This window comes from Cynocephalus volans, chromosome 7 (assembly GCF_027409185.1).
Source record: "Cynocephalus volans isolate mCynVol1 chromosome 7, mCynVol1.pri, whole genome shotgun sequence".
Taxonomy (NCBI): domain Eukaryota; kingdom Metazoa; phylum Chordata; class Mammalia; order Dermoptera; family Cynocephalidae; genus Cynocephalus; species Cynocephalus volans.
Window position 1 is genome coordinate 79,254,437 of NC_084466.1, and position 27,363 is coordinate 79,281,799.

The 27,363-nt window shown below is 45.5% G+C and overlaps 1 protein-coding gene and 1 pseudogene across 1 annotated transcript; one reads left to right on the forward strand and one right to left on the reverse strand.

Annotated features, from left to right (window-relative positions):
• Positions 1 to 3,194: 3,194 nt before the first annotated feature.
• MEDAG (mesenteric estrogen dependent adipogenesis) lies at positions 3,195 to 22,486 on the reverse strand. Its single transcript, XM_063103323.1, has 5 exons — positions 22,016 to 22,486; positions 12,073 to 12,182; positions 9,286 to 9,398; positions 8,601 to 8,886; positions 3,195 to 6,877 (listed from the first exon to the last, which is right to left on the reverse strand). The coding sequence occupies exons 1-5, from the start codon at positions 22,291 to 22,293 to the stop codon at positions 6,762 to 6,764; spliced, it is 903 nt and encodes a 300-aa protein (XP_062959393.1). The 5' UTR covers positions 22,294 to 22,486; the 3' UTR covers positions 3,195 to 6,761.
• On the forward strand, positions 19,619 to 19,960 carry LOC134381553 (large ribosomal subunit protein eL30-like; annotated as a pseudogene).
• Positions 22,487 to 27,363: the final 4,877 nt, after the last annotated feature.

Genomic DNA, 27,363 nt, shown 5'->3' on the forward strand with positions numbered 1-27,363 from the left:
TCAAGGATTGGAGGGTCAGAGGGCGGGAAGTGAGCTTGAAAACAGGAAAGAGCAGGGACATTTGTGACACCCTTCTCCACACCAGGCTGTGTTCCTGTCCCCAACCATAGTTTTTTCTGATTGTCAGTTTAATTGTTCTCCCATCCCCATAGAGTAAGCTGGGTCTTTTACCCCCATGTAAGAGTTTTCAGGGAGGAGGAGGGTCTTTTATCTTCACATCTTGCCAACTACCTGCTAACTTGACACATAGGAGGTGCTTGGTAACTGCTGAATGCCTCCAGGTTAGAACATAGCTGTTACCCACTTGGATGGAAAAAGAAAACAGGAAATACACATTGGAGACTGCTGGCAACACGCTTAGAAAGCAATTTACAATTGTTCCTTATCCTTGGGTTATTCTAATACAGGACCTTAGGTGTGCACAGTGAAGTCTAGCAAAGGAGGAGTTTATTAAAGTAAGAATCCCAAATATATATGCAAGGGATTTCTTGAAAATGAAGAGTTACGCTAGAATTTTCTGAGGGCAGAGTCCTATCCCTGCGATAGAATGAATATAACACATTTTAGACTCTCACATTTCAGACTCTCAAATGAACGGTGGAACACACTGAAGACATAAATGTTATTAAAAGAAATGAGTCTAAGTTAGGATTTAGTAGTGGCATCTAAATTAAGAAAGTAGCACCCAATAACATTACTCTCTGGAAATGATAGTGCTAATTAGCACAGCATAATTTAAGAGAAATGTATTCTTAAAATAGAGCACAAGTGTATAGATTTTAAAAGTTAATTCTTACCAATGTCTTACATTTGTCTCCTCGTAGGCAAGCTGCAGGGTGTACACTCACTGATCCAGAGCCAGAATAGCTCTTCGTCACTTTCCACGTGGGGACCCTCAGGGTAGAGCAGATACTTCTCTGAGGCCTCCCCCCCATCCCGCCCAGTATCCTTATCTGTAAAATGAGTGTATGCTCACCTCACTGGGCTGTAAAGATTAATAATTATAACAATAATTTATAAGTTGTAGAGCCACACAGATCTAAGCTATTGCTCTTTTGTCTTATTGCTATTCTGATCTTGGTTCTTTTTATAGTCTTTCACTCCTGTTTCAAAATGTATTTGTGGTGTGGGTTCATTTTATTAGGAGCAGTATGCACTATCCCTGCCTTTGAATTTTGGTTGTCTGAGACAACCCCCTTAAATGATTATGTAGAGTTTTGAGGTTTTTTCATTTTTTTCCTATTTCTTTCCCTCAATAAGCACTGGATGTGCGTGGAGTACGAGCTGTGTGAGGACATTAAGGGCAATGCCCTGCCTGAGTATTATGGGAGCTTGGGGACAACTTCCTGGAAGAGCTGAGCTGAGTGCTCCAGGCTATATGGAATGATCCAGGTGAAGAGAGAGAGGTGACAGCAGGCAGGCAGAGCAAGGGCCCAGGCGGCATGGAACGGTCATGGTGTCCCACACCCCAAGGAGCTCGGTATTGAAAAGGGTGTGTGGGAAACAGAGCCAGCTGGAGTGGCAGGCCCTGCGAGCCATGCTGAGAAGCATGACCTTTACCCGGGCAGCAGGCAGCCTCATCGAATGGGTCAAATAAGGAAGTGAAGGGACCAGATCAGAAGTTTAAGTACATCCTGGCCTCTTTTTCCAGAAGGGAGAGGAAAAGCAACGCTGCCAGGATAAGCTAATCACTGAGAAATGGAAACATCTAGGTCACTAATATGCCTTTTCCAGAGGCTTGAGTTGATCCCAAACAATTGAGAATAGCTGTGTTGAATGGGTTGTTTCACCTAAAATGATAGCAATAGATTTCTTTCTACATGCACACACACACACAGAGGGAACGTGATGGAAGTAGTGAAGACGGGGACAGATGTCAAGGGCGAGGAGACAGCAAGGATAGGACACTCTAATTGTGGCTGTCACAGAGAAGAAAGCCTATAGCTAGGGGAGAGGGAGTAGGTCAGGTATAGAGAGTTATTACTTAAAAGAGGAGAGAAGTAACCAAGTTCATAGGCCAAGGGTAAGGAGCTGGGAGAGATAGCAGGAAGCTACAGGAGAGAGGGGCCCAGGCCTGGAGAAGACGGCATACTGGAGAGCTGCTCCTCAGCCCGAGTGTGCACACCCCCGCCTGGGCATCTGTGGAACACAGATTCAGATTAAGTCAGGTGGGACCTGAGATTTTGCCTTTCTAACAAGATCCCTAGGTAATTCATCAGGTTTGAGATAGACAGCTCTAGAGCCTTGCTTGTGGTCTGAGGACCAGCAGCCTCAGCCTCACCCGGGAGCTTGTTAGAATGGAAATCATCATGCCAAAGGGATAGCTGTACTCCCATGTTTATTGCAGCACTATTTACAATAGCCAAGAGTTGGAAGCAGCCCAAATGTCCATCATCAGATGAGTGGAGATGGAAAATGTGGTATGTCTATACAATGGAATACTACTTGCTATAAAAAAGAAGGAAATACTGCCATTTGCAACAACATGGATGGACTTAGAAAAAATTATATTAAGTGAAATAAGTCAGGCACAGAAAGAGAAATACCACATGTCCTCACTTATTTGTGGGAGATAAAAATAAATAAATAAATAAATACACAAACAAATGGGGGGAGTGAGGGGAAGAAGACACGATAATCACAATTCCTTGAACTTGTTAAGACGAGTGAACAGATATGATGTTGATGCGTGGGAATGGGGAGAGTTGGGGGAGGGAGGAATCGGTAAAGAGACATGAAAATCAACTATGTTATATATTGATAAAACAAAAAAGAAAAAAGAAAAAAGAAATGCAGACGCTCAGGCCCTGCCTAGACCTACTGAATCAGGATCTGCACCCTAACAAGATCTCCAGAAGATTCCTAGGCACATTCAAGTTTGCAAGCACTGCTCCGGTTAATGCGAGAGGCAAGGCCATCTCCTGCAGGAGAGGGAGAATGGAAAAGAGCTGATGGGAGAATCTAAAGAGCAAGCCAATGAAGAATGTGTAAAAGAATTGACAGGTGGCTGCCTCCAAAAGCCCAGAAGAAGCCAAAGACAATCCCTTTTCAGTGATGTCTGGCTGCTTTGGATACGAAGATGCTGAGTCAAGCTTCTCTGCTTTGGTTCTTATATTCGGGCAAAAACCTTTCTATTACTGTGTAGTATGCAATACTTTCATTCAAGTGTCCTTATGTAAAAGAAAAACAGAATATTGACTTTTCTCCTTCACTTTATTTTTTGTTTGTTTAGCTGACTGATGAATTCATAAAACATTTTCTCAATTTCTGTGATGAACTCTGTATAAGTCAGGATTCTCCAGAAAAACAGAACCAAAAGGATGTGTATATACAGAGAGAAATTTATTTTAAGGAATTGGCTCACACAACTAGGCTGGCAAGTCCAAAATCTGCAGGGTGTGCCAGCAGGCTGGAGATCAGGGAAGAGCCAGCATTGCAGTTCAAGTCCAAAGGCCATCTGCTGTCCTAATTCCCTCCCACTGGGGGAGGCTGGTCTTTTGTTCTATTCAGGCCCTCAACTGATTGGATGAGGCCCATCCATGTCAGAGAGGGCAATCCGCTTTACTCAAAGTCCACCAACATAAATGTCAATCTCACCCTCACAGAAAAAGCCAGAATAACGTTTAACCAAATATCTGGGCGCCATGGCCCAGCCAAGGTGACGCACAAAGTTAGCCATCACAGACTCAGATCTTCCTGAGGCCGCCTAGGTCATAGCTGCCACTAAGAGGAGTTGTGAGTAAGTAGTCCAAGAATGATGGCTCTCCTCTTATTGAACAATGCTGAAAACAAAATTCTTTAATATTTTCTATTTTATTAGGACAGTCCAATTTAATGGGGTAAATTCCAAGCTCTGCTTCTGACTTGCTACTCAACAAATTAACTTACATTCCATTCAAATAAAACCATAATAGCAAGTTCAGACTGTTGATTCTATCAAAACCTCGTCAACCTCCTTTAAGTGTCACCTTCCTCCTGGGCCATCCCTGCTTCCCCTGGTTCTTGAGTTTTTCTCTTCTCTGATCTCTAAAGCAGTAAGCTGGCTGGGCCAGTCACTGGTTAATTACAAACGCCTTCCATTGTTAGTTCTCCTTTCAGGCCTGTGCAAGTAGCAAATATCAAATGTGAACGCTCATTTTAAATCTTTTATACCAGCACTTATCCAACCCAGGGAATGTTCACTTCTTCAAAGTAATAATTTATTCTAATGAGGCTGCTATTGCTTAAAACATTTTTGAAATTTTTTGGAGACTCCCTTCAGAAACTGACTCACGCATTCTTTTGTATTTCTTCAATAGGAGCATAACTTTGCTCTTAGAGGATAGATTGGATATTTGGAACAGTAAAAAGACATTTAAGCTCATAATTAAGGTAGGCGATCAAGTTGTACAATGTCATCTTTTAGCCAAAAATGAAACTACGGCCATCAGGTGATGAGTAGAAACGCCCTCATTCTGTAAATAATTTTTGGACTTCCATCCTCTTTGAAATAAGAGCTTCCAAGGTCACTGAGAGCATAGATAAATCAATACTTGGATAAATCATTCATTATATATTTGTTTTAAAACTAAATTTTACAGTTATACTTTATTATCTCCAAATAAACTGGTGATAAAAAAAATTAATTTTTTCTCCAAATAAATCTCAACTGGATCATAAGCATCCTAGACCTTTCCCTTTTTGAACTTCTCTCATAGCACTTATTTTACTGTTCATGTTAGCTTGTATGCCTGTCTCCTTTCACAAGCCTGGAAACTCCTTGAAAGTGAGGGTCATGCTGGAGGCACCATTACGTGCTAGCGTCCCCTCAGCGCACAGCATCAGGTAAGCATGCAGCATATGCATTGAATGAATGAATGAATTGAATAAATGGATGAATTGCCTAGGTCATTTTTGTCCTACAGATTTCTGTTGATCTTAAACTGCTAAAATATCTGCATTAGGTTACATTTACACACAGATAGAGGCCTCTTTCAACCAGGAAGATCTGTCTCTAAACTTGTCAGTTTTCAAGATTGACAAATATCAATTCTTTGTAATATTTGCTAATAAAATATACTAGCACAGTGTTTATTTCCTTATAGGCAGTCAATAACTTTGCTGAGTGAATATTGAATGGGTGAATACATTTGGCTCAGAGTCAGCTGAAAAAAAAGTTTTTAATAATGAAAGAAAATTTCTAGATCTTTAGTCCATTCCTGGGGTGATCACTGATGTTTTTTCTCAATTCAGCTACTTAAAAAAAAATCTTCTATGTCAATTTTGTGAATAGCATTTCTATCTAATTTAGGAAGCACTTAATATTTGATATCCACCTAAGGTTTGTTTGTGCTGGTATAAAACTTATTTTATTGTTAATATTCCTCGTCTTTTACTGAGTTTAATAACAAATGTTTATCCTCATCTGTTATTAGGTAGCATTCCCCTTCTCTCTGAAAGATCAGTGTCAAATTTTGTTTCCCTTCTCCAAACACTTCATAGCCCTGTTCTTCAAAAGACTCTTTTTGAGAAAGTGGCTGTGAAAACCACAATTCTTATTGTAATTTAGTAAGTTACAAGGCAAATATACCACCAGCAAACCACAGTGGAAAGATCACACACACCCTTGGTCACAAACTTAATCATTTCTAGCTTGAATGCTAAGAAAAGTTATAATTGCGCCAATGTGGTACATAGCATTTAAATATAAATGGCAGGACCATCAATAGTGTTATCAAAATGTATAACACAGGAACACTTTTTGAAAAGGGATAGAAAAATTATACTTAGGATAAATCTTCCTCATTATAAGCATAGTAGAGATTCATTCGTGCAGGTTTTTATATGTAGATAGGATGATTTTTTTTTTCCTTTTGAAGAATCCATTGTAGCTATGAGATGAAAAACCATATTGATGTAATGTATTACAGTAATGGTTTAGCTTTCTTCTATTTTGCTTTTAGTGTTAGGATTGCTAAAAGCTTATTTAAAATACCCAACTGACATAATGTGCTTTCAACAAGGACACTGCCGTGTACATTATCCTTTCCCTGTCATTGTTTGGTACCACATCGCCTGGACTCGTTCTACATGAGCTGCTTTGTTAGGAGGGAGGCCAAGGAAGTTCATATTTCAGGCAGTGGGTGGCAGGGTTACCATCCTAGCAACCTGGCCAATCCTCCCCTGATCCTTACCTTGAATGTTTCTTGTAAGTTTCATATAGGCAGAATAAAAAACATTCTTGCCTTCCAACAAAAGATGACATTGGCTTTTTGCCCAGCCAGGATTGCAAGAGAATGGCACTGTTAACCCCATGCTTGCTGGGCTTGGGTTTAGATAAGGATGGACCAAACTCTGATGTATGAAGCATGATGGATCAAGACCCAAGTCAGACAACTCCCACAAAGGCCGTTGGGAGAACTCCCAGGGTGCCAGGGTACTGAGCAAAACGTTCAGGGTGGCAGGACTCTGTGGCCCCCCCCTGCCACTTTGGAGAAGTCTTCAAAGTAAAGGATTTCTGCTCCCCCCAGCCCCCCTGACCCTGCCATGCCACAGGGCCAAAGCCCCACCATCCTGATAGCCATAACCTTTAAGGGTGTTAACTGCACTGGGCCTGCCAGGGCATCACACCCATGGAAATGGAAGAAAGGAGCATTTGTGGAAGCCATGGAGGAGCTGGATGGACAAGATGGTGGAAGTACCCGCCTCCCACCTCCTCCGTCTCCTCGACCTGCAGTCCAGCACAGGCCTGGAGGGTGGAATGTTCAGTCCAGGCAAATAAATCAGTTGGGTATCTCTTCAGATTCCAGAACACTTGGAAATGGTAATTCTGCCAACAAAGGCTCTGTCAGAGATGATCTGGGTGACAGATTGCAGTTAAAAACGTCATCTATTGAACCTAAAAAACAGTAAACAAGGCATGTATTATTACCATCACTGTGAACACAATAAAATAGCTCAACAGTGCCTTTAAAACTCATGCAACATAAGTGTTTCAGTGATTAAGAGAGAATCCTGGCTTCCTCAGAAAAACTCAAAAGGCTGAACAGAAATGTGTTGCTTTTTGTCCATCAGTGGGGCATGACTGTCACTTGCTTCCCCGCAGGCTGGAGCAGGTTTGCAGTGAGCTGCACGTCCTCTTTCTTACTTAGTGGCAAAGGCCATATTTGGGGAATAGATGATGAGGACAGAGGCCAGGTTTTGAAGGGGATGGAGCCGGTTAGCAGCACTGCTGGCCTGAGCTCTGCCTGGGGCTGGGAGCCAGGCTCGGCCTGCCTGATGGGCAGCAGGTGTATCTGGGATATGCCACTGCAGTGCACTGTGGTGGCTTCCAGGAATGATCCTGCCCCACTGCTCCAGAGAGGAAGTGGCCCCAGGGCTGGCTCAGAGTCAACTTTCAAGGAAGGACAACCCAACTTCACATGCTCCTCATTGTCTCCGAGATCACAGCAGAGGGTGAGCCCTGGGGAGACAGGAAAACTCTGCCCAGCCTGTACAGCCAGGAGGTGATATGAGGGCATGTCAGAGGAAGGACCTGGCACCGGTGACAGCTGCAGCAACAGGCGAGTTAATCTTCCCCTGCAAAAGGATCAGAGTATAATTCCCCACATGGCTGCAATGAAGCACAGCACAAAGACATCTTTGTGAGAAACTCTCAGACAGACAAAGCTAAGGCAACATGAGGAGAGAGAGACGAGAGAGAGAGAAGAAAGACAGACAGAGACAGAGATGGAGAAAGAGACAGAAACAGAGAGGCAAAGAAGGGGAAAAGAGAGAAAGATGGAGAGAAATGGAGAAAGATAGAGGCAGAGAGAGAAGGAGGAGAGAGACCACTTGCAGAAGAAGAAATAGCTCAGAGTAAGCATTTTTGCTGTAAACAATGAAAAAAAGCAACTGTCATTAGACACAATTAATAAAGACTCTGTGTTTTACATCCAAACTTTCCAAGCACTGCAGGTTCATGAAGACTGGTGGTTTTCTGCAATTCGTGGCAAGAGTCATGGTTCTCCAGCCCAGACTAGCAGGAAACAGAAGGAAGGGGCTCTGCAGAAGACACATCAGACAAGACTTGACCAATGCCACCTGCCTCAGCCACGTGGGCATCAAAACCAAGAGCTCCTTGTGTGTCGTGTATAATTTCTTAAATGGAACCTTCTCAAGAATTATTCTTTTGTTGTCTTACAAAATCTGGAGAACACTTCCAAACACGGTTAAAGATAGATATCTTGACCATGTAGACTTCTCCCCTACCTGAGAAGTTGAGTTAACATTTTGTTGTCCAGAATATGCACATCAGGAAAGTAGCATTCCTTCATAGTATTTAACTTATTGCTTGATATTTAAATGAGCATTAGTATTCATTTAAGTTAATAATCATCTTTAAGATTATTTTCTGGGTATTCTGCATGATATGACTGCTATGTCAGAAAAGTTAAAGGAGTCTAAAAGGAAAAGTTACTATATTTCTTTTTTGGCAATAAACATTACTTACTTCTTACTTTCTGAATTATGTGATATTATATTTCCTTTTATCAATAGGTATTGCCTTTTCAATTAATTGATCCTCCTCTCCCATTTTATTAGTGTACCCTTCCACATGTCCTTGAGAATTTTTAACATACCTCTGGAAGTGACACTGAATTTTCGGTCAGAGAAACTGCTCCTTCGGATTAAAGGTTCACTCATTTTTTCCAGAAATAACTTAATTGTCTCCTTCTTTTCTGGACTTGTACTTGTCAAATTCAGAACTTTTCCATTCACTTTTACAGTGGAATTGCTGAGCCCAAACCAATAGAAGAAATCAAATAATGCATCAGCTTTGAATTCATATGCAAAGCTCAAATTTTCTCCATTAACAACCTCATTTCCTGGAGGGAAAAAATTCTTCACTACATCTTGAAAGTCAAACTGAAAGAGAAAGAAACATTTAATTGACTCAACAGACATGACTATCATGTTGACATTATAGAATTAGCAACTGCCTAAACATCCAAAACATCATATCCCTTATTTCTCTTTTCACTCTGACCAATATCTTTTAACTTTATTTTCTTTTTAAACATACGTCTGCATTTGCATCATATTCCTTCTAAAGATTTTGAACTGCTTGGCCAAAATTACATTTATTCTTACCTCACTTGTAATAAGTTATTAGAAACTAAGCTCACTTTATAGGTGGCAACAGCGACTCAATAGAGAACAAAGTGTCTGGAATTAAGCGAAGGCTCTAAGACTCAGTTATCGCATGAAATGCACAGGCTCGTCCTCTGTGGTGGCAGCCCTGGGTTTAGACAGTTGAAGGCTTACCTGAAGCCGGTAACTTTCTCCAATTACTGAAGAGATGACCGCGTCCATCCCTTGCTCTATCTGTCTTCTTATCTTGGGGTGTCTTGTGTTCACAAGAAATGCATATGTCCTTTCTAGAAATTGGCAAGCAGAATTCAGAAAGAAGTGTGCACCCGTGACATAAACATCCTTCTTAGGATTTGCTAAAGCAGTGGTTCTCACCTTCTTTGGAGGTTGTATAACCTCCCTTGCCATTCTCAATCCTTTGCTGGAAAGCCTAACTAGGTTTCTAGAAATGTTCCCAAGAATGTTGCAGATTTGCAGGAAGCCCTGGGCTACTGTAAAAGCAGCCTAGAAAACCAGCTTCCCAGGGCTGCAGTTTGTCACTCGCATCTCAGAAATCAAAAGTCCCACTCTATAATTATCACAGATGGGAACTGTGCTTGCACAGCACTTACAGCCTAGGGAGTGAACAGGAAAACTCGAGACGGCTGGTTTTCATGTCCCTGCTGTGTAGGATATTTAAATCACAAGTTGGTTCTCACTAACATTTCCTGATTTGCAAAGCAGAAAATCAGCAAAGTCCAGGGAAGGAGGCTGCCCCGTGCCTTCCCCTCACCTGTGTGTCTCCCCAGCCTGTCCAGAGACCTGGCATTCTTTCTGCCAAGTGGCAAGTCTAGGGTTCTAAGGATCGAGGCCATCTGAGGATGATTCTCCTCCCTGCTCCTGCTCCTAACACAATCCCAAGGGGAAAAATGTTTCTCCCATTTTTCATATAATACCGTGTCTCTGTCCTGGGAGACAGTTGGGTTTTTCTGTTGTTTGTTTGTTTTGTATTTTGGTAATCTGTTAAGTCTGAGTCTGTCCAATTCTGCATAATCTAAACAAAGGGAAGGTTCTTTACTCATTAGGAAATTTGAAATATTATTAACCATCAACCTCTTAACTTTTCCAGCCCCCAGAATCAAGCTCCATTGCCTTAATTACTTGAGCACTTTGTCTAGGGGGACACAAAGATACCTAAGTCACTCTCTGCTTAAAGGCCATGGAACAGCCAATATGTAACTTTGAGAACTGAACATTTTGCATTGGCTTTGAGATATCTCAGAGCCAAACCCAATATTGGTCAACCAATAGCAAGTGTTTGCATTCTTGAGGAATGAGTTTTGAATTAACTGTACTTATTTTTCCTACCCATATTTTCTGTTCTTACAAATCATTTTGGGGGCACCTTAGATACCTTACGTCTTCTTTGAGACAAAAGATAAATAAACAAAGCAATCAAGTTATTTGATGCCTCAAATTAAATTTTACACAAACCAAATCAAAACCCTTAGGCTTGCTTAATACTCAAGGCTACCGTACTCCACAGTGGTGCTGGCTGGCAGGCTGAATGCTGCACAACTCTAGAGGATGCCACTTGTATTATCAAATATTGTCTATTTCTGTATTTATTATGACAAGATTCTGGGAAGCATTACTAATTGTCTCGAGGAAATGGTGGCTTTTCTAACTTGCACAAAAGTGCAGTTTAGAATGAACATGTTGCGTTAATCACAATTTTTATAATTTAAACTTGACTATCTTAAGCTTCTATATCACAGACCCTTTAAAATGAGAAATGAATGGCTTTTCTCACAACCTGTACTAGGTTACTGTCCCTCCTTCTGCAATAGCTGTCATACAGCTGTGTACTTTCTGTAGGTCACCCACAATACCTCCTTGTGCCACTCACTCTCTGTACTTTCATCAAAATGTTAAAATGGAGAGGTCTCTTATTCTTTCTTTAGATTCCTCCTGAGAGTGCAATGCAGGAGGTGTACTTGATTCAGCTATGAATTACATTTCTAGAGAACTATCCGGCTTTCTGGTCATTATCAAGCCAAAGAACACGCAGGGCTCAGGTGCTCTAATGAGCAGTGCTTGTTACCGAACATACTGTTCCTGGCCTCTTCTGCAGAAAGCATCGTAACTTTGAATTACAAAATGAACAGAGAGAGCTCCACAAATCTGAGCAAGAGTGAACGTTTGAGCAAGTCTATTTGAAATTTAAGATCATTTCTTATTACCCTGGACTCATTTTAAGAATGCTATTTAGAAGCAAGTGTAAGAAATTCCACCTCTATTACATAACACTATGTCCATGACTTTCCACACACACCACTCTGAGTGGGAAGAGGAAGGGGAAACGGAGACATTTTCATATTGAAATCTGAGTTTATATAGTTGTTACCAGTCAATCTGATTTCTTGGAAGAAACAACAAAGGGATGTGTCTCAATATGAAATTCTAACACCATAGCATAAAATATAAAAGCATCTATAACTGCTATTTATTTTCTTTATCTTAGTTTTCTCATCTGTAAAATGGGAATGGTATAAGTACCTCATAAGTAGGTTGATCATGCATCCTAGTTTGTGTGGATCAGTCCCAGTTTATACCTTTGTCCTAGAACAATTATGAACAGTGACAACTTTCATGCTCAGAAATGTCCCCATTTGGATGATAAGCCCCACACGGATGTCGTGCCAATTAATTGCATTAGTGCATGCCTCAGACACAGTAGTGATACGTGGCAGAGTATATCCAACCCCTGATGGCTCAGAATGTCAGATCACTTCCTGCATAGACAGGAAGTAGAAAAGAAGCTCAGAGACAGGCGGCTTCTACCCTAGGATCGTCTAGAGGTATGCTCTGCAGCCTTGTGCTGAGTTCAGACAGCCTCGCACACCAGGCTCCTTGCCACCAGCGTGCCTCAGTCTGCAGCCCAACAAGGCAGAACTCAACCAAAAATATTTATATACCTACCTTTTGAGGTGTCTTTTTTGGTCTGTACGTAAATAAAGAACAGCATTGGTTTGTCCAGTATAGTTTCCCTGTAGTCTCTGTAATCACAGTAGGTGGTCAGTTCCACATACCTATGAAAAAGCAGAGATAACTGCTAGTGTAACGTACCCTCCCATATAAATTAAAAGGTGGATGTCCTGAACAGGTGCCTACCACAGCCACAGTCCTTTGAGGGAAGTCCCTTACAACTGTGTCCTTACAGAGGTCATCATATTTTGTACTATATTAATAAACCTCCTTCCTCTGGTCATAGCTGATCAGCCTAGGGATCAGTGTGCAACCCAAAGGTGGCCATGGTCCGTGGGGTGGCCAGGAGTCCACGCTTGGTTCTCAGGGGCAGCCTTAACCAGATGACCAGTCCCACCTATCATTTGGGCTATAAGAGCTCTTTGGAAGCTACAGGAGATCTAAGTCCCCCTGGATCGAGAACAAGTTACACTCAGTAAGTGGAATTAGCTGGTCTTCTTCAGCAGGGTCATCCTGTCTAACTGGTAAATCTGGAACTTTCCTTTCCTTCTCCTCCTCCCTTCCCCTCTCTAATCAAAGATAAACCCAGCCCCCTTCATTGATTACACAAACAATATTCATATGAACTATTACTAATTCACAGCTCCCTGATCCTGAGTTTGTGAAGTTAAAAAAAAAATAAAAATAAAAAACCAGAACCGATGTTGGACTTTTGCCCATATCCCTATTAAGTTTAGCCTCCTTGGTTTTAGTTCATTATTCCAGCCTAGGAAGATCTTTCTGAATCTTGCTTCTGTCAGCCAGCATGTCAGGTTTCTCTCCCTGCCCTACAAATCTTCCCAGCAGCCTTTCTGCACTGTTGATAAAAAGATCCAAGTGCAAATTAGCTGATCTTCAAGAAGATGGCTAACTTCCTAACTAATCCCAAGGTCTAACGCAGCGGGGGGCAGGCGGGCTGAATGGGGTCACTCTTAGCCCCAGCGCTGGTTCACACTGATGCAGCTGGGAGCACCTGCTTACAGTGACGGCGACAGGGGAATGGGCCGGCTGAGCTGACAGCACGGCTGCCTTTGCTCGTTTCTTACATCCAGTCATGGGCAGAGACGGCCCCGAGCATTTCTTTCAGGCTGGTTGTCCTTCCAGTGCCTGAGGTGAAAATCACAGCCGTGGAGAGCAAATGGCCCCGCAGGGAGCTGTGGCCGCACAGTCCTCCCGGTGTCCCTCCCTGTGCCCACGTCCCACCACCCGCTCCGAGGGGCCGGGGCTCAAGTCAGTGACCCAGGCATGGGTCAAGAGCACACGGGACAATACCCACCCGGAGACATAAAAACACAGTTTCCGCTCAGCTGTCTCCCAGCTTGGTTTCTTGGAAATCTATGTCATTATCTTTTGGCTGGGATCGGCAGACCTGGTTTTGAGAGCTTTTAAAATCTGACCCCTGATGGAGCCTCTAAAAACACTTCCTGCCTTCTGCTTCACCAGGCTTTTAAAGTCTTCTCCACATCCCAACCCACCTGCACTGGTGGTGATGGTTTAGGGGCTGGTCCTGGGCTGGAAGGGGACATAGGCGGGAGCGTTGCAGAGGACAGAGGGTGCAGGTGTAGATGCTCAGGGTGTGGGTGAGCTGGGCAGGAGTAGGAGAGAGGACGGTGGGAAGGAGAAGGGGAGGGGGGCCTGGGGTGGAAACGGGGCTGCCCTGGGTAAGAGAACTTAGACGGGCAGATGGGACATTTGGTGTGGTTCATCCAGCCCCTCCCCAGCCTCATCCTCACCTGGGCAGAACAGTGTGGGGTGAGAAGGGGTGAGGTGGGGCACTGCGTAAGGCTGAGGGGCGAGGCACTTGTGTTCCATACCAGAAGACAGAGAATTTTCCTGTCCTTTGTCCCAACTGACTGACTGACAAAAGGTACTGGAGACAGGAAGAAAGGACAAGGAAGGACAAAGGGGACCACCACGTGCTGGGGCACTCCCTCTCATCCAATCACTCATCAGCATTCATTAAGCCCAGGTGCGCTGCTGGGCAGCAGGGTAGGGCATTCCCACCTGCCTTATCACACCCGAGGGGCTCAGAGCCTCGGAAGCGGGGGAGTGGAGGTCAGCAGCACGGGGCCTCCTGTGCTCACTCATCCCCCCTGGCCATCCGGCCATTCACCTGCCAATGCCCGGCCATGGGGCAGGCAAGAGTGACCTGGCAAGGGGTGAGGAGAGGAAGTTGAGGTCTGTGGTTGCAATGGGGGTGGGGAGAGACTGTTGTGGGGTGCATGGGAGAAAGGGGGAAGAACACCCCTATAGCAATAGAGGAAGAAAAAGGCAAGTCTGATTGGTGTAAACATCAAGAAGGTAGACTCAGAATGCTGAGGCAGGGTCAGGCGCCCCCTGTGATCCAGCCGGGGTGGGCTTCGCATTCTCCCACCGCCTTGTTTACCAGGGAGTTAATTATAGTCATTCAAGAGTCTGTACTATTTCCTCAAGGCGGTTCCTCCATTCTTTCAATATAGGTAGTCTGATCGTCATTCTGTAGGGCGAGCATGTGGTGTTTGTGTACCAGGCACCCAGAAAATCTGCAGCTTTGATTACTTTTCTGATGACACAGAAGACACTGCGACAGTTCCTGCTGCCAACAAAATCAATTGACATCCGATTGGACCCATCACTAGAATTTGACATTATTAGGTTTTCTTACAACGAACCCACAGCTTAAAGGAAAAAGATAAAAATCTCAACTTAGAAATGATCACTGGCTGGGAGAATAACCAGTTTCTGCAGAATTCTGTGGAAGGGCTCAAAGAGCTGTTACTTGGCATGATTAGCAGAGGGGGGTCTTGTGGATAGTCACGTGTTCAGTGTCATGTATAACCTACACATGAATTATCCATTTTGGAGTCTGAATTTAATAAAACTCCCTGAATAATAAAACTATGTGTAACATAATTTAATCGACCTTTGATGATTCGCAGGCACTTGTAGGAACTTACCGAGCTGTGAACCTCATCGCAGGGCATGTCAGTCATCATCGTACCACAGATGTGTGAGAACACTGCTTATACGAGAGCTCTGATACCAGAATTTACAGACAAGAGATGGTGGCAAGATCCCTGCTTAATAAACTCCCTATCTCTACCCAGGCCGCAAATAAGAAACACCTCATTAATTCATCCACCCCAGCCTCTTAATTATGGGCCAGTTGTTAAATACCTCCAAATTCCAGTGAAATAAATAAATGTAAGCATTCCTTTGAAATTCACTGTTATAAAATTTAGATACATAAGCCACTAAAATTCAAAAAGAGCAGAGGGGCTAGTTGTGAAGTCACACAGGTGTTTAAGTATCTGAAATTTAATCATTGGTTTTAGTTTAAGATGAGCCTTACCAGATTACATTAGGGACTAGTTATTTGATCTTTAATCTTGAATATTTCAGAATTACTAATGCAAATATTGCCTCTGTGTATTGAATATTTATTATACTAGCTGAAGTTATCATTAGGGATGAAAAGCAAACAGTTTAAGATAGACAGTTCCTTTAAACTCTCATTTCTTCATTGCTTTTACCCTGGTCCCAAAATGCTTCTAGGCTGAAATATTCAAAGCTCAGCTTCAATACAAAGATTAAAAGGCAGGACAATGTTGTGGGAAGCACAGCATTTCAACATGAGAAGATCTCATTCACGTCCTAATTTCCTGGCTGTGTAAACTCAGTTACACAGCCACAACACACTGTGACCTTGAGTAAGTCACGTAACCTGTCTGAGCCTGCTCCCTCACCTGCATAAGGGGCATACCAGTATTGCCTTCCATGTGATCATCAAAGGCAGCGCATGTAACGTGGACACAGGTACTTGGGCCCACAGTAGGTGCTTGATAAGCATGAGTATCTTCAATCCTGGCCAACTTGGCTGGCCCATAGGGTGAAGTTCTGGAAGTTCTGACTCACAACAAGGGCTGTGTTCATCTGAGTTACCAGGAAATGAGGACAACATGAATATCTGAAAGATAAATAAGCAAGGATTTCTCCTTCCTTGCTCCAACTTCTTTCCTCATTTTTTCAGTTTGGAAGGCTGCAGGGAAGAGCTTAATGAAGGCAACATCTGAAAGATGGGATCAAAAAAGAACACTGTGCTTTGCTTCTAGAAAATCAGGAGTGGCTGAAAGATCCCCCATCCTCTAAAAGGCCCACCTTTCCAAGCTGTCCCAAATTTCCCTTGGATCTAACAATTTTCTGCTCAAAGACAAACAGGAATTCAAACCCATGACCACCACCTAAGAGTGTGTGTGTGTGTGTGTGTGTGTGTGTGTGTGTGTTCATTTGAAAAAATAAGCATAGCGAAGCTGAGAAAATGAGGAACGCACCCTGCAATAGTCTTTGTATAAGAGGCCCAGAAATTGCTTGCGGCTTTTATAATCCTTTGCTACAGCACTAAGCAAAAGCTTGCAGGGACATTCCAGTCTTGAGGGCAAGTAGGATGTCGCTGCTCTGTTTCCAGTGTTAGCTTGATGGTCTTGTGCAAAGCCTCGCTCTAAGCTCTCAAACAATTCCTCCCCTCCTCTTTCTGCCCCAACTCTAGCAAAATTAAGCAAAATTTTCAGACGTATCACTCTAATGTCTGTGGCTTGAATCAAAGATACACACGTTCATTCATTCATTCATTATGCAATTATTAATGCTTAGTTTGTGTGAAGCACCGTGATGGGGCAGAGAATGATTCATTCATTCATTAATACTAGCAATAAACATTTACTGAGTACCTACTATGTGCTGAGCACTGGGAACACAAAGATGAGAAAGGAAATAGTCTCGCTTCCAAGAAATGTACAGTGTACTGGGGAGAAAGATAAGAAAATACACCATTTCATCATAAGAAATGATGAACATGTAAGAACTGTAGCTTAAAGTGTGATCCTTGGGCCAACAGCACTGGCATCACCTAGGAGCTTGCAAAAATGCAGAATCCAGGCCCCTCCTTGGCTTTATTCAGTCAGAATTTGTGTTTTAACAATATCCACAGGAGACTTGCATGCTTCAAGTTTGACAAGCACTAACATGCAGTCCCTGCCACTCAGAGGTTCACAAACTGATAAATCATCCAAACATACAAATGCCAGAGAAATATATAGTTCTTTACACTCATGTGTCCAAGCTCCACTGGGTTATGTCCTGGTCATCTAAATAAAAGGGAGCAAGTGAGGAGGGGCCTGGAGAGTTAGAGCCATTTATTGAAGTGAGATGGGTAGTAGAAGAGAGATGGTTCTGTCCGGCCAAACACACCCCCAAGGGATGGGCAGAGCAGTGGAAGATGGGGACCCCAGGAGGAGTCACAGCTTAGCTAAGCCTTTGGACTGTGGGGTGGCTGCCTCCAGGCGACAGGTGGGCATTTGGCAAGGACCAGGTGAGCTGAGAGCAGGAAGCTGAGGAAGGCAGCTGGTGTGTGGCACTTGAATCACCAGCTCTGAGTGTGACTTCTGTCTCTGTGACCTCACTGAGTGTGTTAACCTTGCTGAGATTCATTTTCCTCACCTGTAAAGTCTGGTTAACAAAAGTTACCTCATGAGGTGGCTAAAAGATTAAACAATGTGTATAAAGCACTTGGCTTATGGGACTGCTTAATAATAAATAAAAGCTTATATTTTTCAAGTGATCAATATGTGCAAATAACTGTTTTAAGGACTTTACAGATTTTAATTCTGAGCAACAACCCTATAAGGTCAGTAGTACTGTCATTCCCATATTACTGCTGCGTGAACCGAGTCACACAGAAAGTAAGTCCATTTCCTAAGGCCACTCGGCTAGCAAAGAACCTGGCATCCATGCTTGTCCACTCTTCCTCTAGACTGTCTCAAAGAAACTGTAGCTCAATACATGGGTGACTATTATGTCACCAATATCATTATATGTCCTGTTAAGGGGCTGCTGTCCCAGGCAGGCTACTACATCTAAGACTCCAAGGCAGAAGAGCGCAGTCACAGGACAGGACAGGACACCAGCCACTGAGTGCAGCCCTGCAAGCCACTGTGGAGCTATGACCACCTCCACACCTCTGGCCTCACCTCCAGATCCCTCCTGACAACCGGGCCTGTGCTGGCAGACAAAGCCAAGCTCTGTCCACTCAGCTCTGAGGACTCTGTCCTCATCTTACTGTTGGGAAGATGGAGGGTGGCTGCTCTTTAGGTGGGTGTGACTGTCAAGTCAAGTCACGGCTGGTCAGATATGGGCAGGGACAGGTCACATCTCTGCTTTCAGTGGCTGCCTTAAAACCACTGCACTTACTTCCTCTTTTAGGCTGATTGTACAAGACGCGCACTGGCTGACATGGCTCCAGTTATTTATTTGTAGGTTTGGGAAATGCATGGGAAATGCTGCTGACCACAGTGAGCCAGAGTAATCTCAGGTTTGAGGCAATTTGCTGAAAGCATAGGCTTGATAGTGAGACAATACTGCTGGTGCTGCGGTTCCCCAGCTTCTTGCTTAGGTAAAATAAGCTCTCCAAGTCCTAATTTTTCCATCTGTAAAGAAAGGAAAAATAGTGCCGACTTTGCAAGCTTTTGTGAGATAATACCTGTGGCACACTTTGCACTGTTCCTGTACGCAAGTAAATACTAGGAGCCACTATCATTATTGTTGTGCATATTTTTACTACCCAAGCAGCCTCTTTCATGCTAGGGGACCACCAAGAAGAAGGAATTAGAGGTCGTCTTTATCAAACGTTTGACATTACACCTCACTATGAGAATGCTCTATAAGAAAAAAAGGTGTGCGTGTGTGTGTGTTTGTGTGTGTGTGTGTGTGTGTGATAGTTAATGGTGATTTGGACTTTTAAGTATTGAATGAATAGCTCCTTGGATGACCATTGCATTATCCTGACGTCCTGAACAGGTTTTATTTGTAACATGGGAGGCAATCCTTGAAAGAAAGAAAAAACAAATAATAAAAATCTTGTCATAAATCCCCCAAAGTAGGACAAATATTTTTCAAGGAGACTCTCCAAGAAGCTCTAAGCCCTTGGGGGCCATCACTGAGCCTTCTCACCACCCTTGGTTTCCTTAGGTGCATTTCATAGATATGTATTTAGAAAAATGTTCAAATATCAGAAAGTGAACCTGAGTAAGTCGGGCCACCAAAATCATCCTCTTGCTCTCTGAGTGAGCGGATCATATGAATGTCAAGGTCAGTGGCTCTTAGCTTTTCAGGGTTCATTGGGAAAGGTCCTCATGAAAGCCACAGCACACACTTCTGAGGCCCCTAAAAGAAGTCCTAATTAATGGTCTTATCCCACACACCAAAAATATTTGTTGAATGGGGGGGGAAAAAAACCTAATTAACTAATAGAGCAAGAATTCTTAACCCGGTTCCAAGTGTCTAATGAACTACCTGAATTGTCAGCAGCATTGGCTATACAGCTACATTCCTGGGGAAAGGTCTACATACAATTCACAAAAGCTCTAGAGTCCAAAATGATTAAGAATCATCGCTTTTTCCTTCTCACTCCCTGGCCATCTTGGTGGCTGCCCTTGGCTAGGGGCCATCCCACACCTAAGGCAGAAATATGGTGACCACAAAGAAGATGAAAAAGTTGCTAGAATCCATCAACTCTAGGCTTCAAGTTGTTATGACAAGCAGAAAGTATGTGCTGGGGGACAAGCTGACTCAGAAGATGATTGACAAGGCAAAGGGAAACTGTCATCCTTACCAACTGTCCGGCCTCAAGCATCCCAAATAGAGGACTATGCCACGTACTCTCAAAACTGCTGTCCACCACTGTAGCAGCAATAACAGTGACCTGGGCACAGGATGTAGACGATACTTCAGGGTCTGTACCCTAGCCATCACTGATCCAGGTGATCCTGAGACTTTTAGAACAGTGCCAGAACAGACTGGTGAAAAGTAAATCATGAAAATCTGTTTTTTAATGTAAATGGCCAGAGCTTGGGCTGGGTGGGGGGGGGAGTGGGAGGGAGGGAGAGAGAGAGAGAGAGAGAGAGAGAGAGAGAGAGAGGAAAGTAAAAGAAAAGAAAAGAAAAAAAAGAGCCACAGCTTTGGAGCAGTATTTTGAGGGAGGAAGTTCTATGCTAAGACACTGGGTAACTTTGGCATATCCAAGAAGCAGCAACATCAGGTGTCTGAATTCCAGCTTCAGTACGCTCCCCGCCTCCTGGCCTCTCACTGCTGCCAAAACCCAGTCCTCTCTCTTTCCAGAAGGCTGTCTCCAATCCAACCAGATCCCCTCCGTCTTCCTTCAGGACTGCGTGCCCAAGTATAAAAGCCTACTTCCCCTGCCACAGTCTGTCCCCTGAGAGGAAGACAGACTGTGCCTTCCATCACCCAAATTATTTTCAGAGGCTCCTTACTATTTCCCAGGGTACAAAAGCCCTCACATGGTTTCTTATACAATAAGAACCTATGATTGTTGATTTGTGTTTACACCCTGGTCGGTGTCATCTGGTCATTGTGGCTGGGTTGTTTATTCTAGACTCTGAAGTGGCAGGGGACCACTGCTGTTTCATTTTCTTTTGTGTAAGAGGTGTTCAAAGCAAGAGTTTAATGACAGCCTTCAAAATCATTTCAAATTTTGCAGCACTGTTTACTAAGATTGGGGGAGCTGGTTCTGTCAAAAGCCTAACCTATGGCTTCAATTAATTTGGACATTTTTATTTTTCATACCCTGTTCTCAAATACAAGGGTTATCTTCTTTTTAAATCATTGCAAATCTGGCATCTGTCTCAGCTCCTCCCACAGTCTCCTGCTTATGGGTTAGAATTTTCATTTTACTAAGAAAGGGAGAAATGCTTGCTGGGGAATAGTTTTTCAGGCATTCAAAGCCCTCCCTATCTTGGTTTAGAAAAGAGAGGTGTTTTTCCCAGCAGCTTTGAAGGAGGCATGTTAAACATCTCATTTTGTTTGTTTGCTCCTCTTGGCTCCATCCCACCCACAGGGTGCCACAGCCGCTGTCTTTCCCAATAGCAAGGCCCTCCTGTCTCCGTAGCTGTCCTGCTACTCACCCCTGAATCACTCTAGACGGCGCTGCCTCTTCCGGACACGCAGCGCAAACGTGAGAGGGCTTTGCACCCGCGCCCCTTCCCCGGGGTGACCTCCGGAGGCCCGAGGCCATGCAGAGTACCAGTGCCCTCCCGCTTTACCCATCCCGATCACAGCCTGCTTCGGATGATGGACCACGTCCCTGCTGGCTTCATGTCCGCCCAGAGTGCTTCAGGCACTTTGGTGACCACAGTTAAGCATCCTGGGTGTCTCCATCCAATTAAGGCCGCAGGTTTGGCCCAAGCCCGGGGCCAGGCTCCTGGAGCTACGCTCATTGCACTAATTTCCCCAGAACTTATCTGCCCACTCGACAGCCCCCACGGCCCTGAGAGGGACTCCCCAAGGGTCGTTCCTTTCTCCGCCACAGTTTACTTACTTTTGAAACACAAACAAGGCCAAAGATGGGAATCTTTGACCTTCTTCACCCTTCTCCCCCGGGTCTCCTCCCTGGACAAGGCTGGTCGTATTCCGAATTGCGCATCCTCCCCCCGCCCCCATCTAAATCCAGGGTGAGTCTCCCCGAGCTGCAAAGATCCCCTATAAGGATGTGCCCCCAATTTGAGCTCATCTGACCCAGTTAAGGAACCAGAATGGGAGCAGCATCCTGCAGTCACGCGCTTTGGGTGGGGGCCGAGCGAGTCCGCAGCGCTCCCGCCCCGCACCCCGCGCGCCCAGCCCTGATGCCCCCGGGCGGCCGCGAGCGGCAGCTGAAAAGCGTCGGTGCAAAGGGCAGAAGCAGCCAGGGCGGGGACAGCTGGCAGGCTCCGGGTGACGTGAGCAATGAGAAAATCTGGAAGTGGCACTAAGGAGGGGGTCCAGGCGGGGTCACGGGCAGCGAGGACAGCCAGGGCTCCCAGGGTCTCCAGCGGGATGGAGGCGTCTGCGGGGACCAGGCGAGGCCACCCACCTCTTGACGTAGCTGCTGAGGCGGTAGAGCTGCCCGTCGAGTCGCACCAGGCCGTCGCCAAAGACGTTGAAGCCCCCGCGCGCGGCCGCGGGCTCCCCGGGCCCGGGCACCACGAGCTGGTCGCCGCGCAGCTGGAGGGCGCCGGGCTGCAGGCGCAGCAGCTGCGCCAGCGGCAGCAGGGCCAGCTCGCAGTCGCACGTCCACAGGCTGCGCAGCTCCCCCGACGAGATGGAGGTCAGGCTCGGCCTCGCCACAGGCTGGCACGCCGCCCCCGCCATGCCCCTGCGGTCGGTGCTGCCACCGCCTGCCCCCGTCCCGGCCCCACAGGCACCTGACGGTCCCCCAAAGGGGCCGAGCGCCCAGTTTGCGCCTTGCGGAGGAGAGGGGCACGGTGCGATCTGTCCCCTGGCGCGGTGGCCGCCCCGTTGGCAGGCCCCTCCCGAGCTGCGGCCGGCTCGCGAGGAGCGTGCGGGCACCGCGCGGAGAAAGAGGCTCTGGCGCAGCGCGGCCCCTTTTATCACCCTTGGGGCGGCCGCCGCGCCCCTCCCGGCCCACGGCCACGACCCCAGAGGCTTGGGGCCGAGTTATCATCGTCTCATAACTTGGCACACTCCCGCCTTGCCGCGCCTGCCCTCCTCCAAGGCTTAGTCATTCCCCTCGGGGCCGCTACACCCGGGCTGGGCCCCGCCCTGCCTGCTGGACACTGCCCGGGCCTGGGGCTGGGGGACCCTGGGGCGCCCCGGCCTGGCCCGTGGGGGGCGGCAGGGCGCGCCGCACCCACCGCGCTCTCCACCTGGGCTGTCGTGGAGGCGATGCAGGAGCTCCGATGCCCACCCCTGTGCCCCGCCACAATTTGGAGCCAGCGGCCAAGCGCGCCTCCCAGCCTCAGTTTTCTGCTTTTCTCTCTCCATCCAGATCATACCCTGCATTTCCTTCCTCTTAGCCTTTCCTCGCGCTGGAATCCCGCGCCTGGATTCCCTTCCACCTAGAAATTCCACTGCTCATCACTTCATTTTTCCAAAAAGCCTTAGCGAGTTTCCCGTGGATTTCATCGCCTGGCTTCTGCTGCTTGGTGGACCCTAGACCACAGTGTGCCATGTAGAGGAGAGAGGAGGGAGCTAGCAGCCCTCCCTCCGCCCCTGCCTTCCCAGTAGGTTGTGAGCTCCTAGGTCCTGGAATACGCTCATTTGTTCACTTCCTCTAGTGCTAGCTATGTGCTCATTCTGTGCACATAACCCAATGTGCTTGCTCTCCTGAGGCGAGGTAGGAAGACTTCCGTTCAATTTAATTAACTATTTCGGGAACTTCTAGAAAACAGACAGTAAGCTAAATTCTGAAGAGACAAAAATGAATAAATGCAACCCCTGCTCTTGCCTAACGTGGTCTAACAGAGGGGCTGACAGGCTTTCCAGCAATCACAAGGCACCAAATGAAAAGCTCTGCTGAGGATATACCTGGATGTTGCAGGAGAAGAATTTAGCCCAGGTTTGAGGAAATGGGGATACTTCTTGAAGTTCTGTGATTTAAGGCTCTAAGTTATACCCTAAAAGTTGAGTAGAATTTAGAGAATATCTTTGATTTATCTTTGTGTGCCCCAACACGGACCCTTGCATAGGTTTAATCAAATCAAATGATGGGTTCTCTTGCCATATCTCATTTAAATCCCAAAATGCAGATGAGCTCTGTTCTCTTCCTCTGCTCCAGGAGCACACCTTTTCTTTCTCCAGACATGGTCCTTTTGCCCAGGACCAATCCCCATTTCTGGGCCTCTGAACAAATGTAACTTACTAAGCTTGCACTGATCACTACTGAATCAGTCTTTTTCAGGAAAAGAAGGACAATCTGCCTGTGAAACAAGCAGGAGACTCTTGCAAAGTGAAGCTTGAGGCTAACTGCACAGAAGATGGGTCTGATGGGCTGAGAGTGCGGGCAGGCCCCCGAGGCTGGGGCTGATTTCCCGGGGGGGGGGGGGGGGGGGGATGTGATGTTAGACCCACCGTGCCCTATCCTCCAGAACTTCACTCTTGTCCCAAACATTTACGAGGTCATTGCTACGTTCCAGGGACCATCTTAAGCGCTGAGGTCACACACACACTAGGACTTGGTAGAGAAAAGTGCTATCATAGATATCCAGGCTAAGTACTATGAAGGCAAGATCAAGGGAATGGTTGGTTCTGCCTTAGAGGCCCCAAAAAGGTTGCTCAGAGGAGGTGACATATGGGCTGGATTTAGAAGACAGAGAACAAGCTCCCAGGTGAAGGAGCATCAACAAGAAGGTGGGAAAGAAGATTCTGGACTGGCCAATGCAAAGAGAGAAGATATGGTTTATTGGGGGAAGAGTGGGAAATTTTAGGTGGCTAAAGCAGACCATAGCTATTTGGGGGGAAGGGAGTGAGTTTTGTAAGCGACAAGACCAGAAAGGGAAGTTGGGGCCAGATTGTGACAGGCTCTCTGAATTGTCTAGCAATTTAGATTCTTAAGGCAATGAGGAGGCTCTGAATGTTTTTAAGGAAGGAAGCAATGTAATTATGCCTGAATTTAGATAGATAGCTTTGGCTTTGGCCACAGAGAGGATTTTTAAAACAGGAAGATTGGAAGCAGAGAGACTAGTTATGAGACCGATGTGCTTAGGGTCTGAACTAAAAGCAGCTGTGCACATGGAGATGACAGGATGAATTTGGGACACTTTTTAGTTAGAGCCAGCAGAATTTGCATGAGCAAATAAATGGAACAGAGTAAAGAGAGACATTTATCTCAGCGGGATACCTAGACAAGACCATGATGCCATGAATGAATCTAGGGGTTGTGGGAGAAAGACAGGAGGGAAGATGACAAATTCAAGTGGGGATATACTAATTTTGAGCTACTTATGAAACATCCAAGTGGGAAAGTCCAGGAGGTAGCCAGTAGCTGGGTCTGGAGTTTTGGAGAGAAGACAGGGTTAATGTTTGAGATTTGAAAGTCATTAGCTCAAACAGGGGTTGAAGCCAGAGAAGTGGATGAGAATAAATAAGAATAAATAAGATAGGAATAGAGATAAGATAGGAATAGATAAGATAGTAATAGAGATAAGATAGGAATTTGAACCAAAGCCTTTAGTTTATGTCAACATGTGTTTATCAAGCATCTGCTGTGTTCTGGGCCAGTGCTGTGCAAGAGATGCAGAGGTGAATAAACAGAGGACCACCCCATCCTCAGGTAACAGGGAGGAATGCAAGGACCAGTCCAAGCTAGTCTTCTGGCACCATGTCCAAACATGTTGCTGATGTCTTGTTATATGCTGCTCACCACATGTTTCTGATCTACTGGTGGATTACACCCTTGTCAACAACAGTAGCTACAAAAGTTGTTTTTCCAACTAGTAAGATCAGTGAGGGCCAGTCCACTACACAGCCCCACCCAGCCCCTGCACAGACTGAGCTCAAGAACTATGGATTGCCCATAAACCTGTGCTGTCTGTGGACAACTTGGCTTTGTGAGGGGTGACATGTTATATGAGAGTTTTATGTCAGAATTACATGCACTTGCTTAAAATTAACATAACAGTTCCTCCCATCAAAATCTGTTTCTTTTACAGTAAAATATCAATGTTTATTATCTAAGTAGAAGGATTAAATGAATTTTTCTTTGCTTCTCTATAGTTCTCTGATTTTACAATTTTTCTGCGCTTCGCAAATGAATGTGCATTGTTTTGCACAGAAAAATGATGCTGAGCATTATAAAAACGTTTTGAAGATGCTTTCCTGGTATGTGAAAGGACGAGTCGACACCAGTTGACAATCCAACAGAGAGAGCTCATTTATTAGGCGGCACACACACATATATATAGGGCTTCTAGGGAAGGCTGATTGGCTTAAAATACAATCCCTACTTAGAGGGCAACCAGCGCCATGATGGGGTGTGGCCGAGAAGGACTTATGTGATCAGGGTGTGATCCCTTGGGGCATTTGGGTTCTTACATTCCTCGGTGTGATCTCTTGGGGCATTTGGGTCCCTACATTCCTCCCTTTTTCTTGTTTTAGGAAAGGGGACGTTGAAGTCATCGAGCTACTTCCTGCTGAACTGGGGTGTTGTGGGGGGGGCAAAGGGAGGAAGGTACATAAATACCCATTATGAAACCCCAAAGGAGGGTGGAGAAACAAGTAATTTCAAAAGGGGAAAAGTCCGTAAACGTTCCTTGAAGCCACAAGTCGAACATGCACCGGTTCCATTGTTCGTAGTTGGAGACTGGAGGGAGCAGCCAGGCGTCGGTGGCAAGGGCGTGTAGGACGCGTTCCCTCTGTACGGTGGTGTCTCTTCAGCATCGGCTGAGGCGCTCACGAGATGAGGCGGGGGGTTCATCGGTACCTAGAAGCTGGTAGTTTCTAAGCAAAAGCTGGTTAAAGGCCTGATTAGAGATTTTTCCCACTTGGGTTTGAAGAAACCTAATGATGCAGGGCAAGAAAAGGCAGGTTATGAGGATAATGATTAGAGGTCCCAAAATGGGCCAAATCCAAATGGGCCAAATCCAAGTTAGGATAGGGTTTAAGATAAAAGAAGAAAAAGGGTTAGAACTGGATGTGGTTCGTAGGCTGGAAGCTAAGTCGGTGAGTTTGATGATGGTTGTTTCTACTAGACCGGATTCATTGATGTAATAACAGCATTCTTCCCCAAGGAAGATGCAAGTACCTCCTTTTTCTGCAGTGAGGAGGTCTAGTGCTCTAGGGTTTTGGAGGGTGACCTGAGCTAAAGAGGTAATTTGTCTCTGTAGAGAGGAAAGAGATTCGGCAGTGGAGGTCAGAGCCCCTTCAAGTCTAGCATTTATGTCTTCGACCACCCATAAACTGTGTCCTAAGTCTCCTCCCAACAGGCTGGCCGACCGCTGATGTTGTTAGGGAAATACCAACCGTGATCGGGAGGAAGGCGGCCCTTTTTTGCCTTGAGGGGGAATGAAGAAGATGGAACAGTTCTGAACTGGTGTACAGAGTGAGTTGAGGGACGATGGTGACAAGAAGGCATGGGGCAGTAAGATTAGGCAGGATGGAGGTAGAGAGGGTTCCATTGTACCAGAAGAAAGAGGCTGGTGGGGCGACAGTGTGGTTATAAATGGTGGAGGAAGGGAAGCGTTTAAGGGGACGGCCGCCAGGAGCGGTCGCATGAGAGAAAACAATTTCCGGGAGAGAGAAAGATGAGTGTTTCAGAAATGATCTTTTGCCAGGTGTGACCCTGGGGAGCTAGCAGAGGGGCATGAAAGCTCCCTGGGTGAAATGAAAAGAACAGGAGAAGGCCAAGGAGAAGGTTCGTGTCTCCGGAATTGGGGGTAAGGCTGAGGTCCGGGATAGGCGGAGTCTGAAAGGGTCGGTAGGATG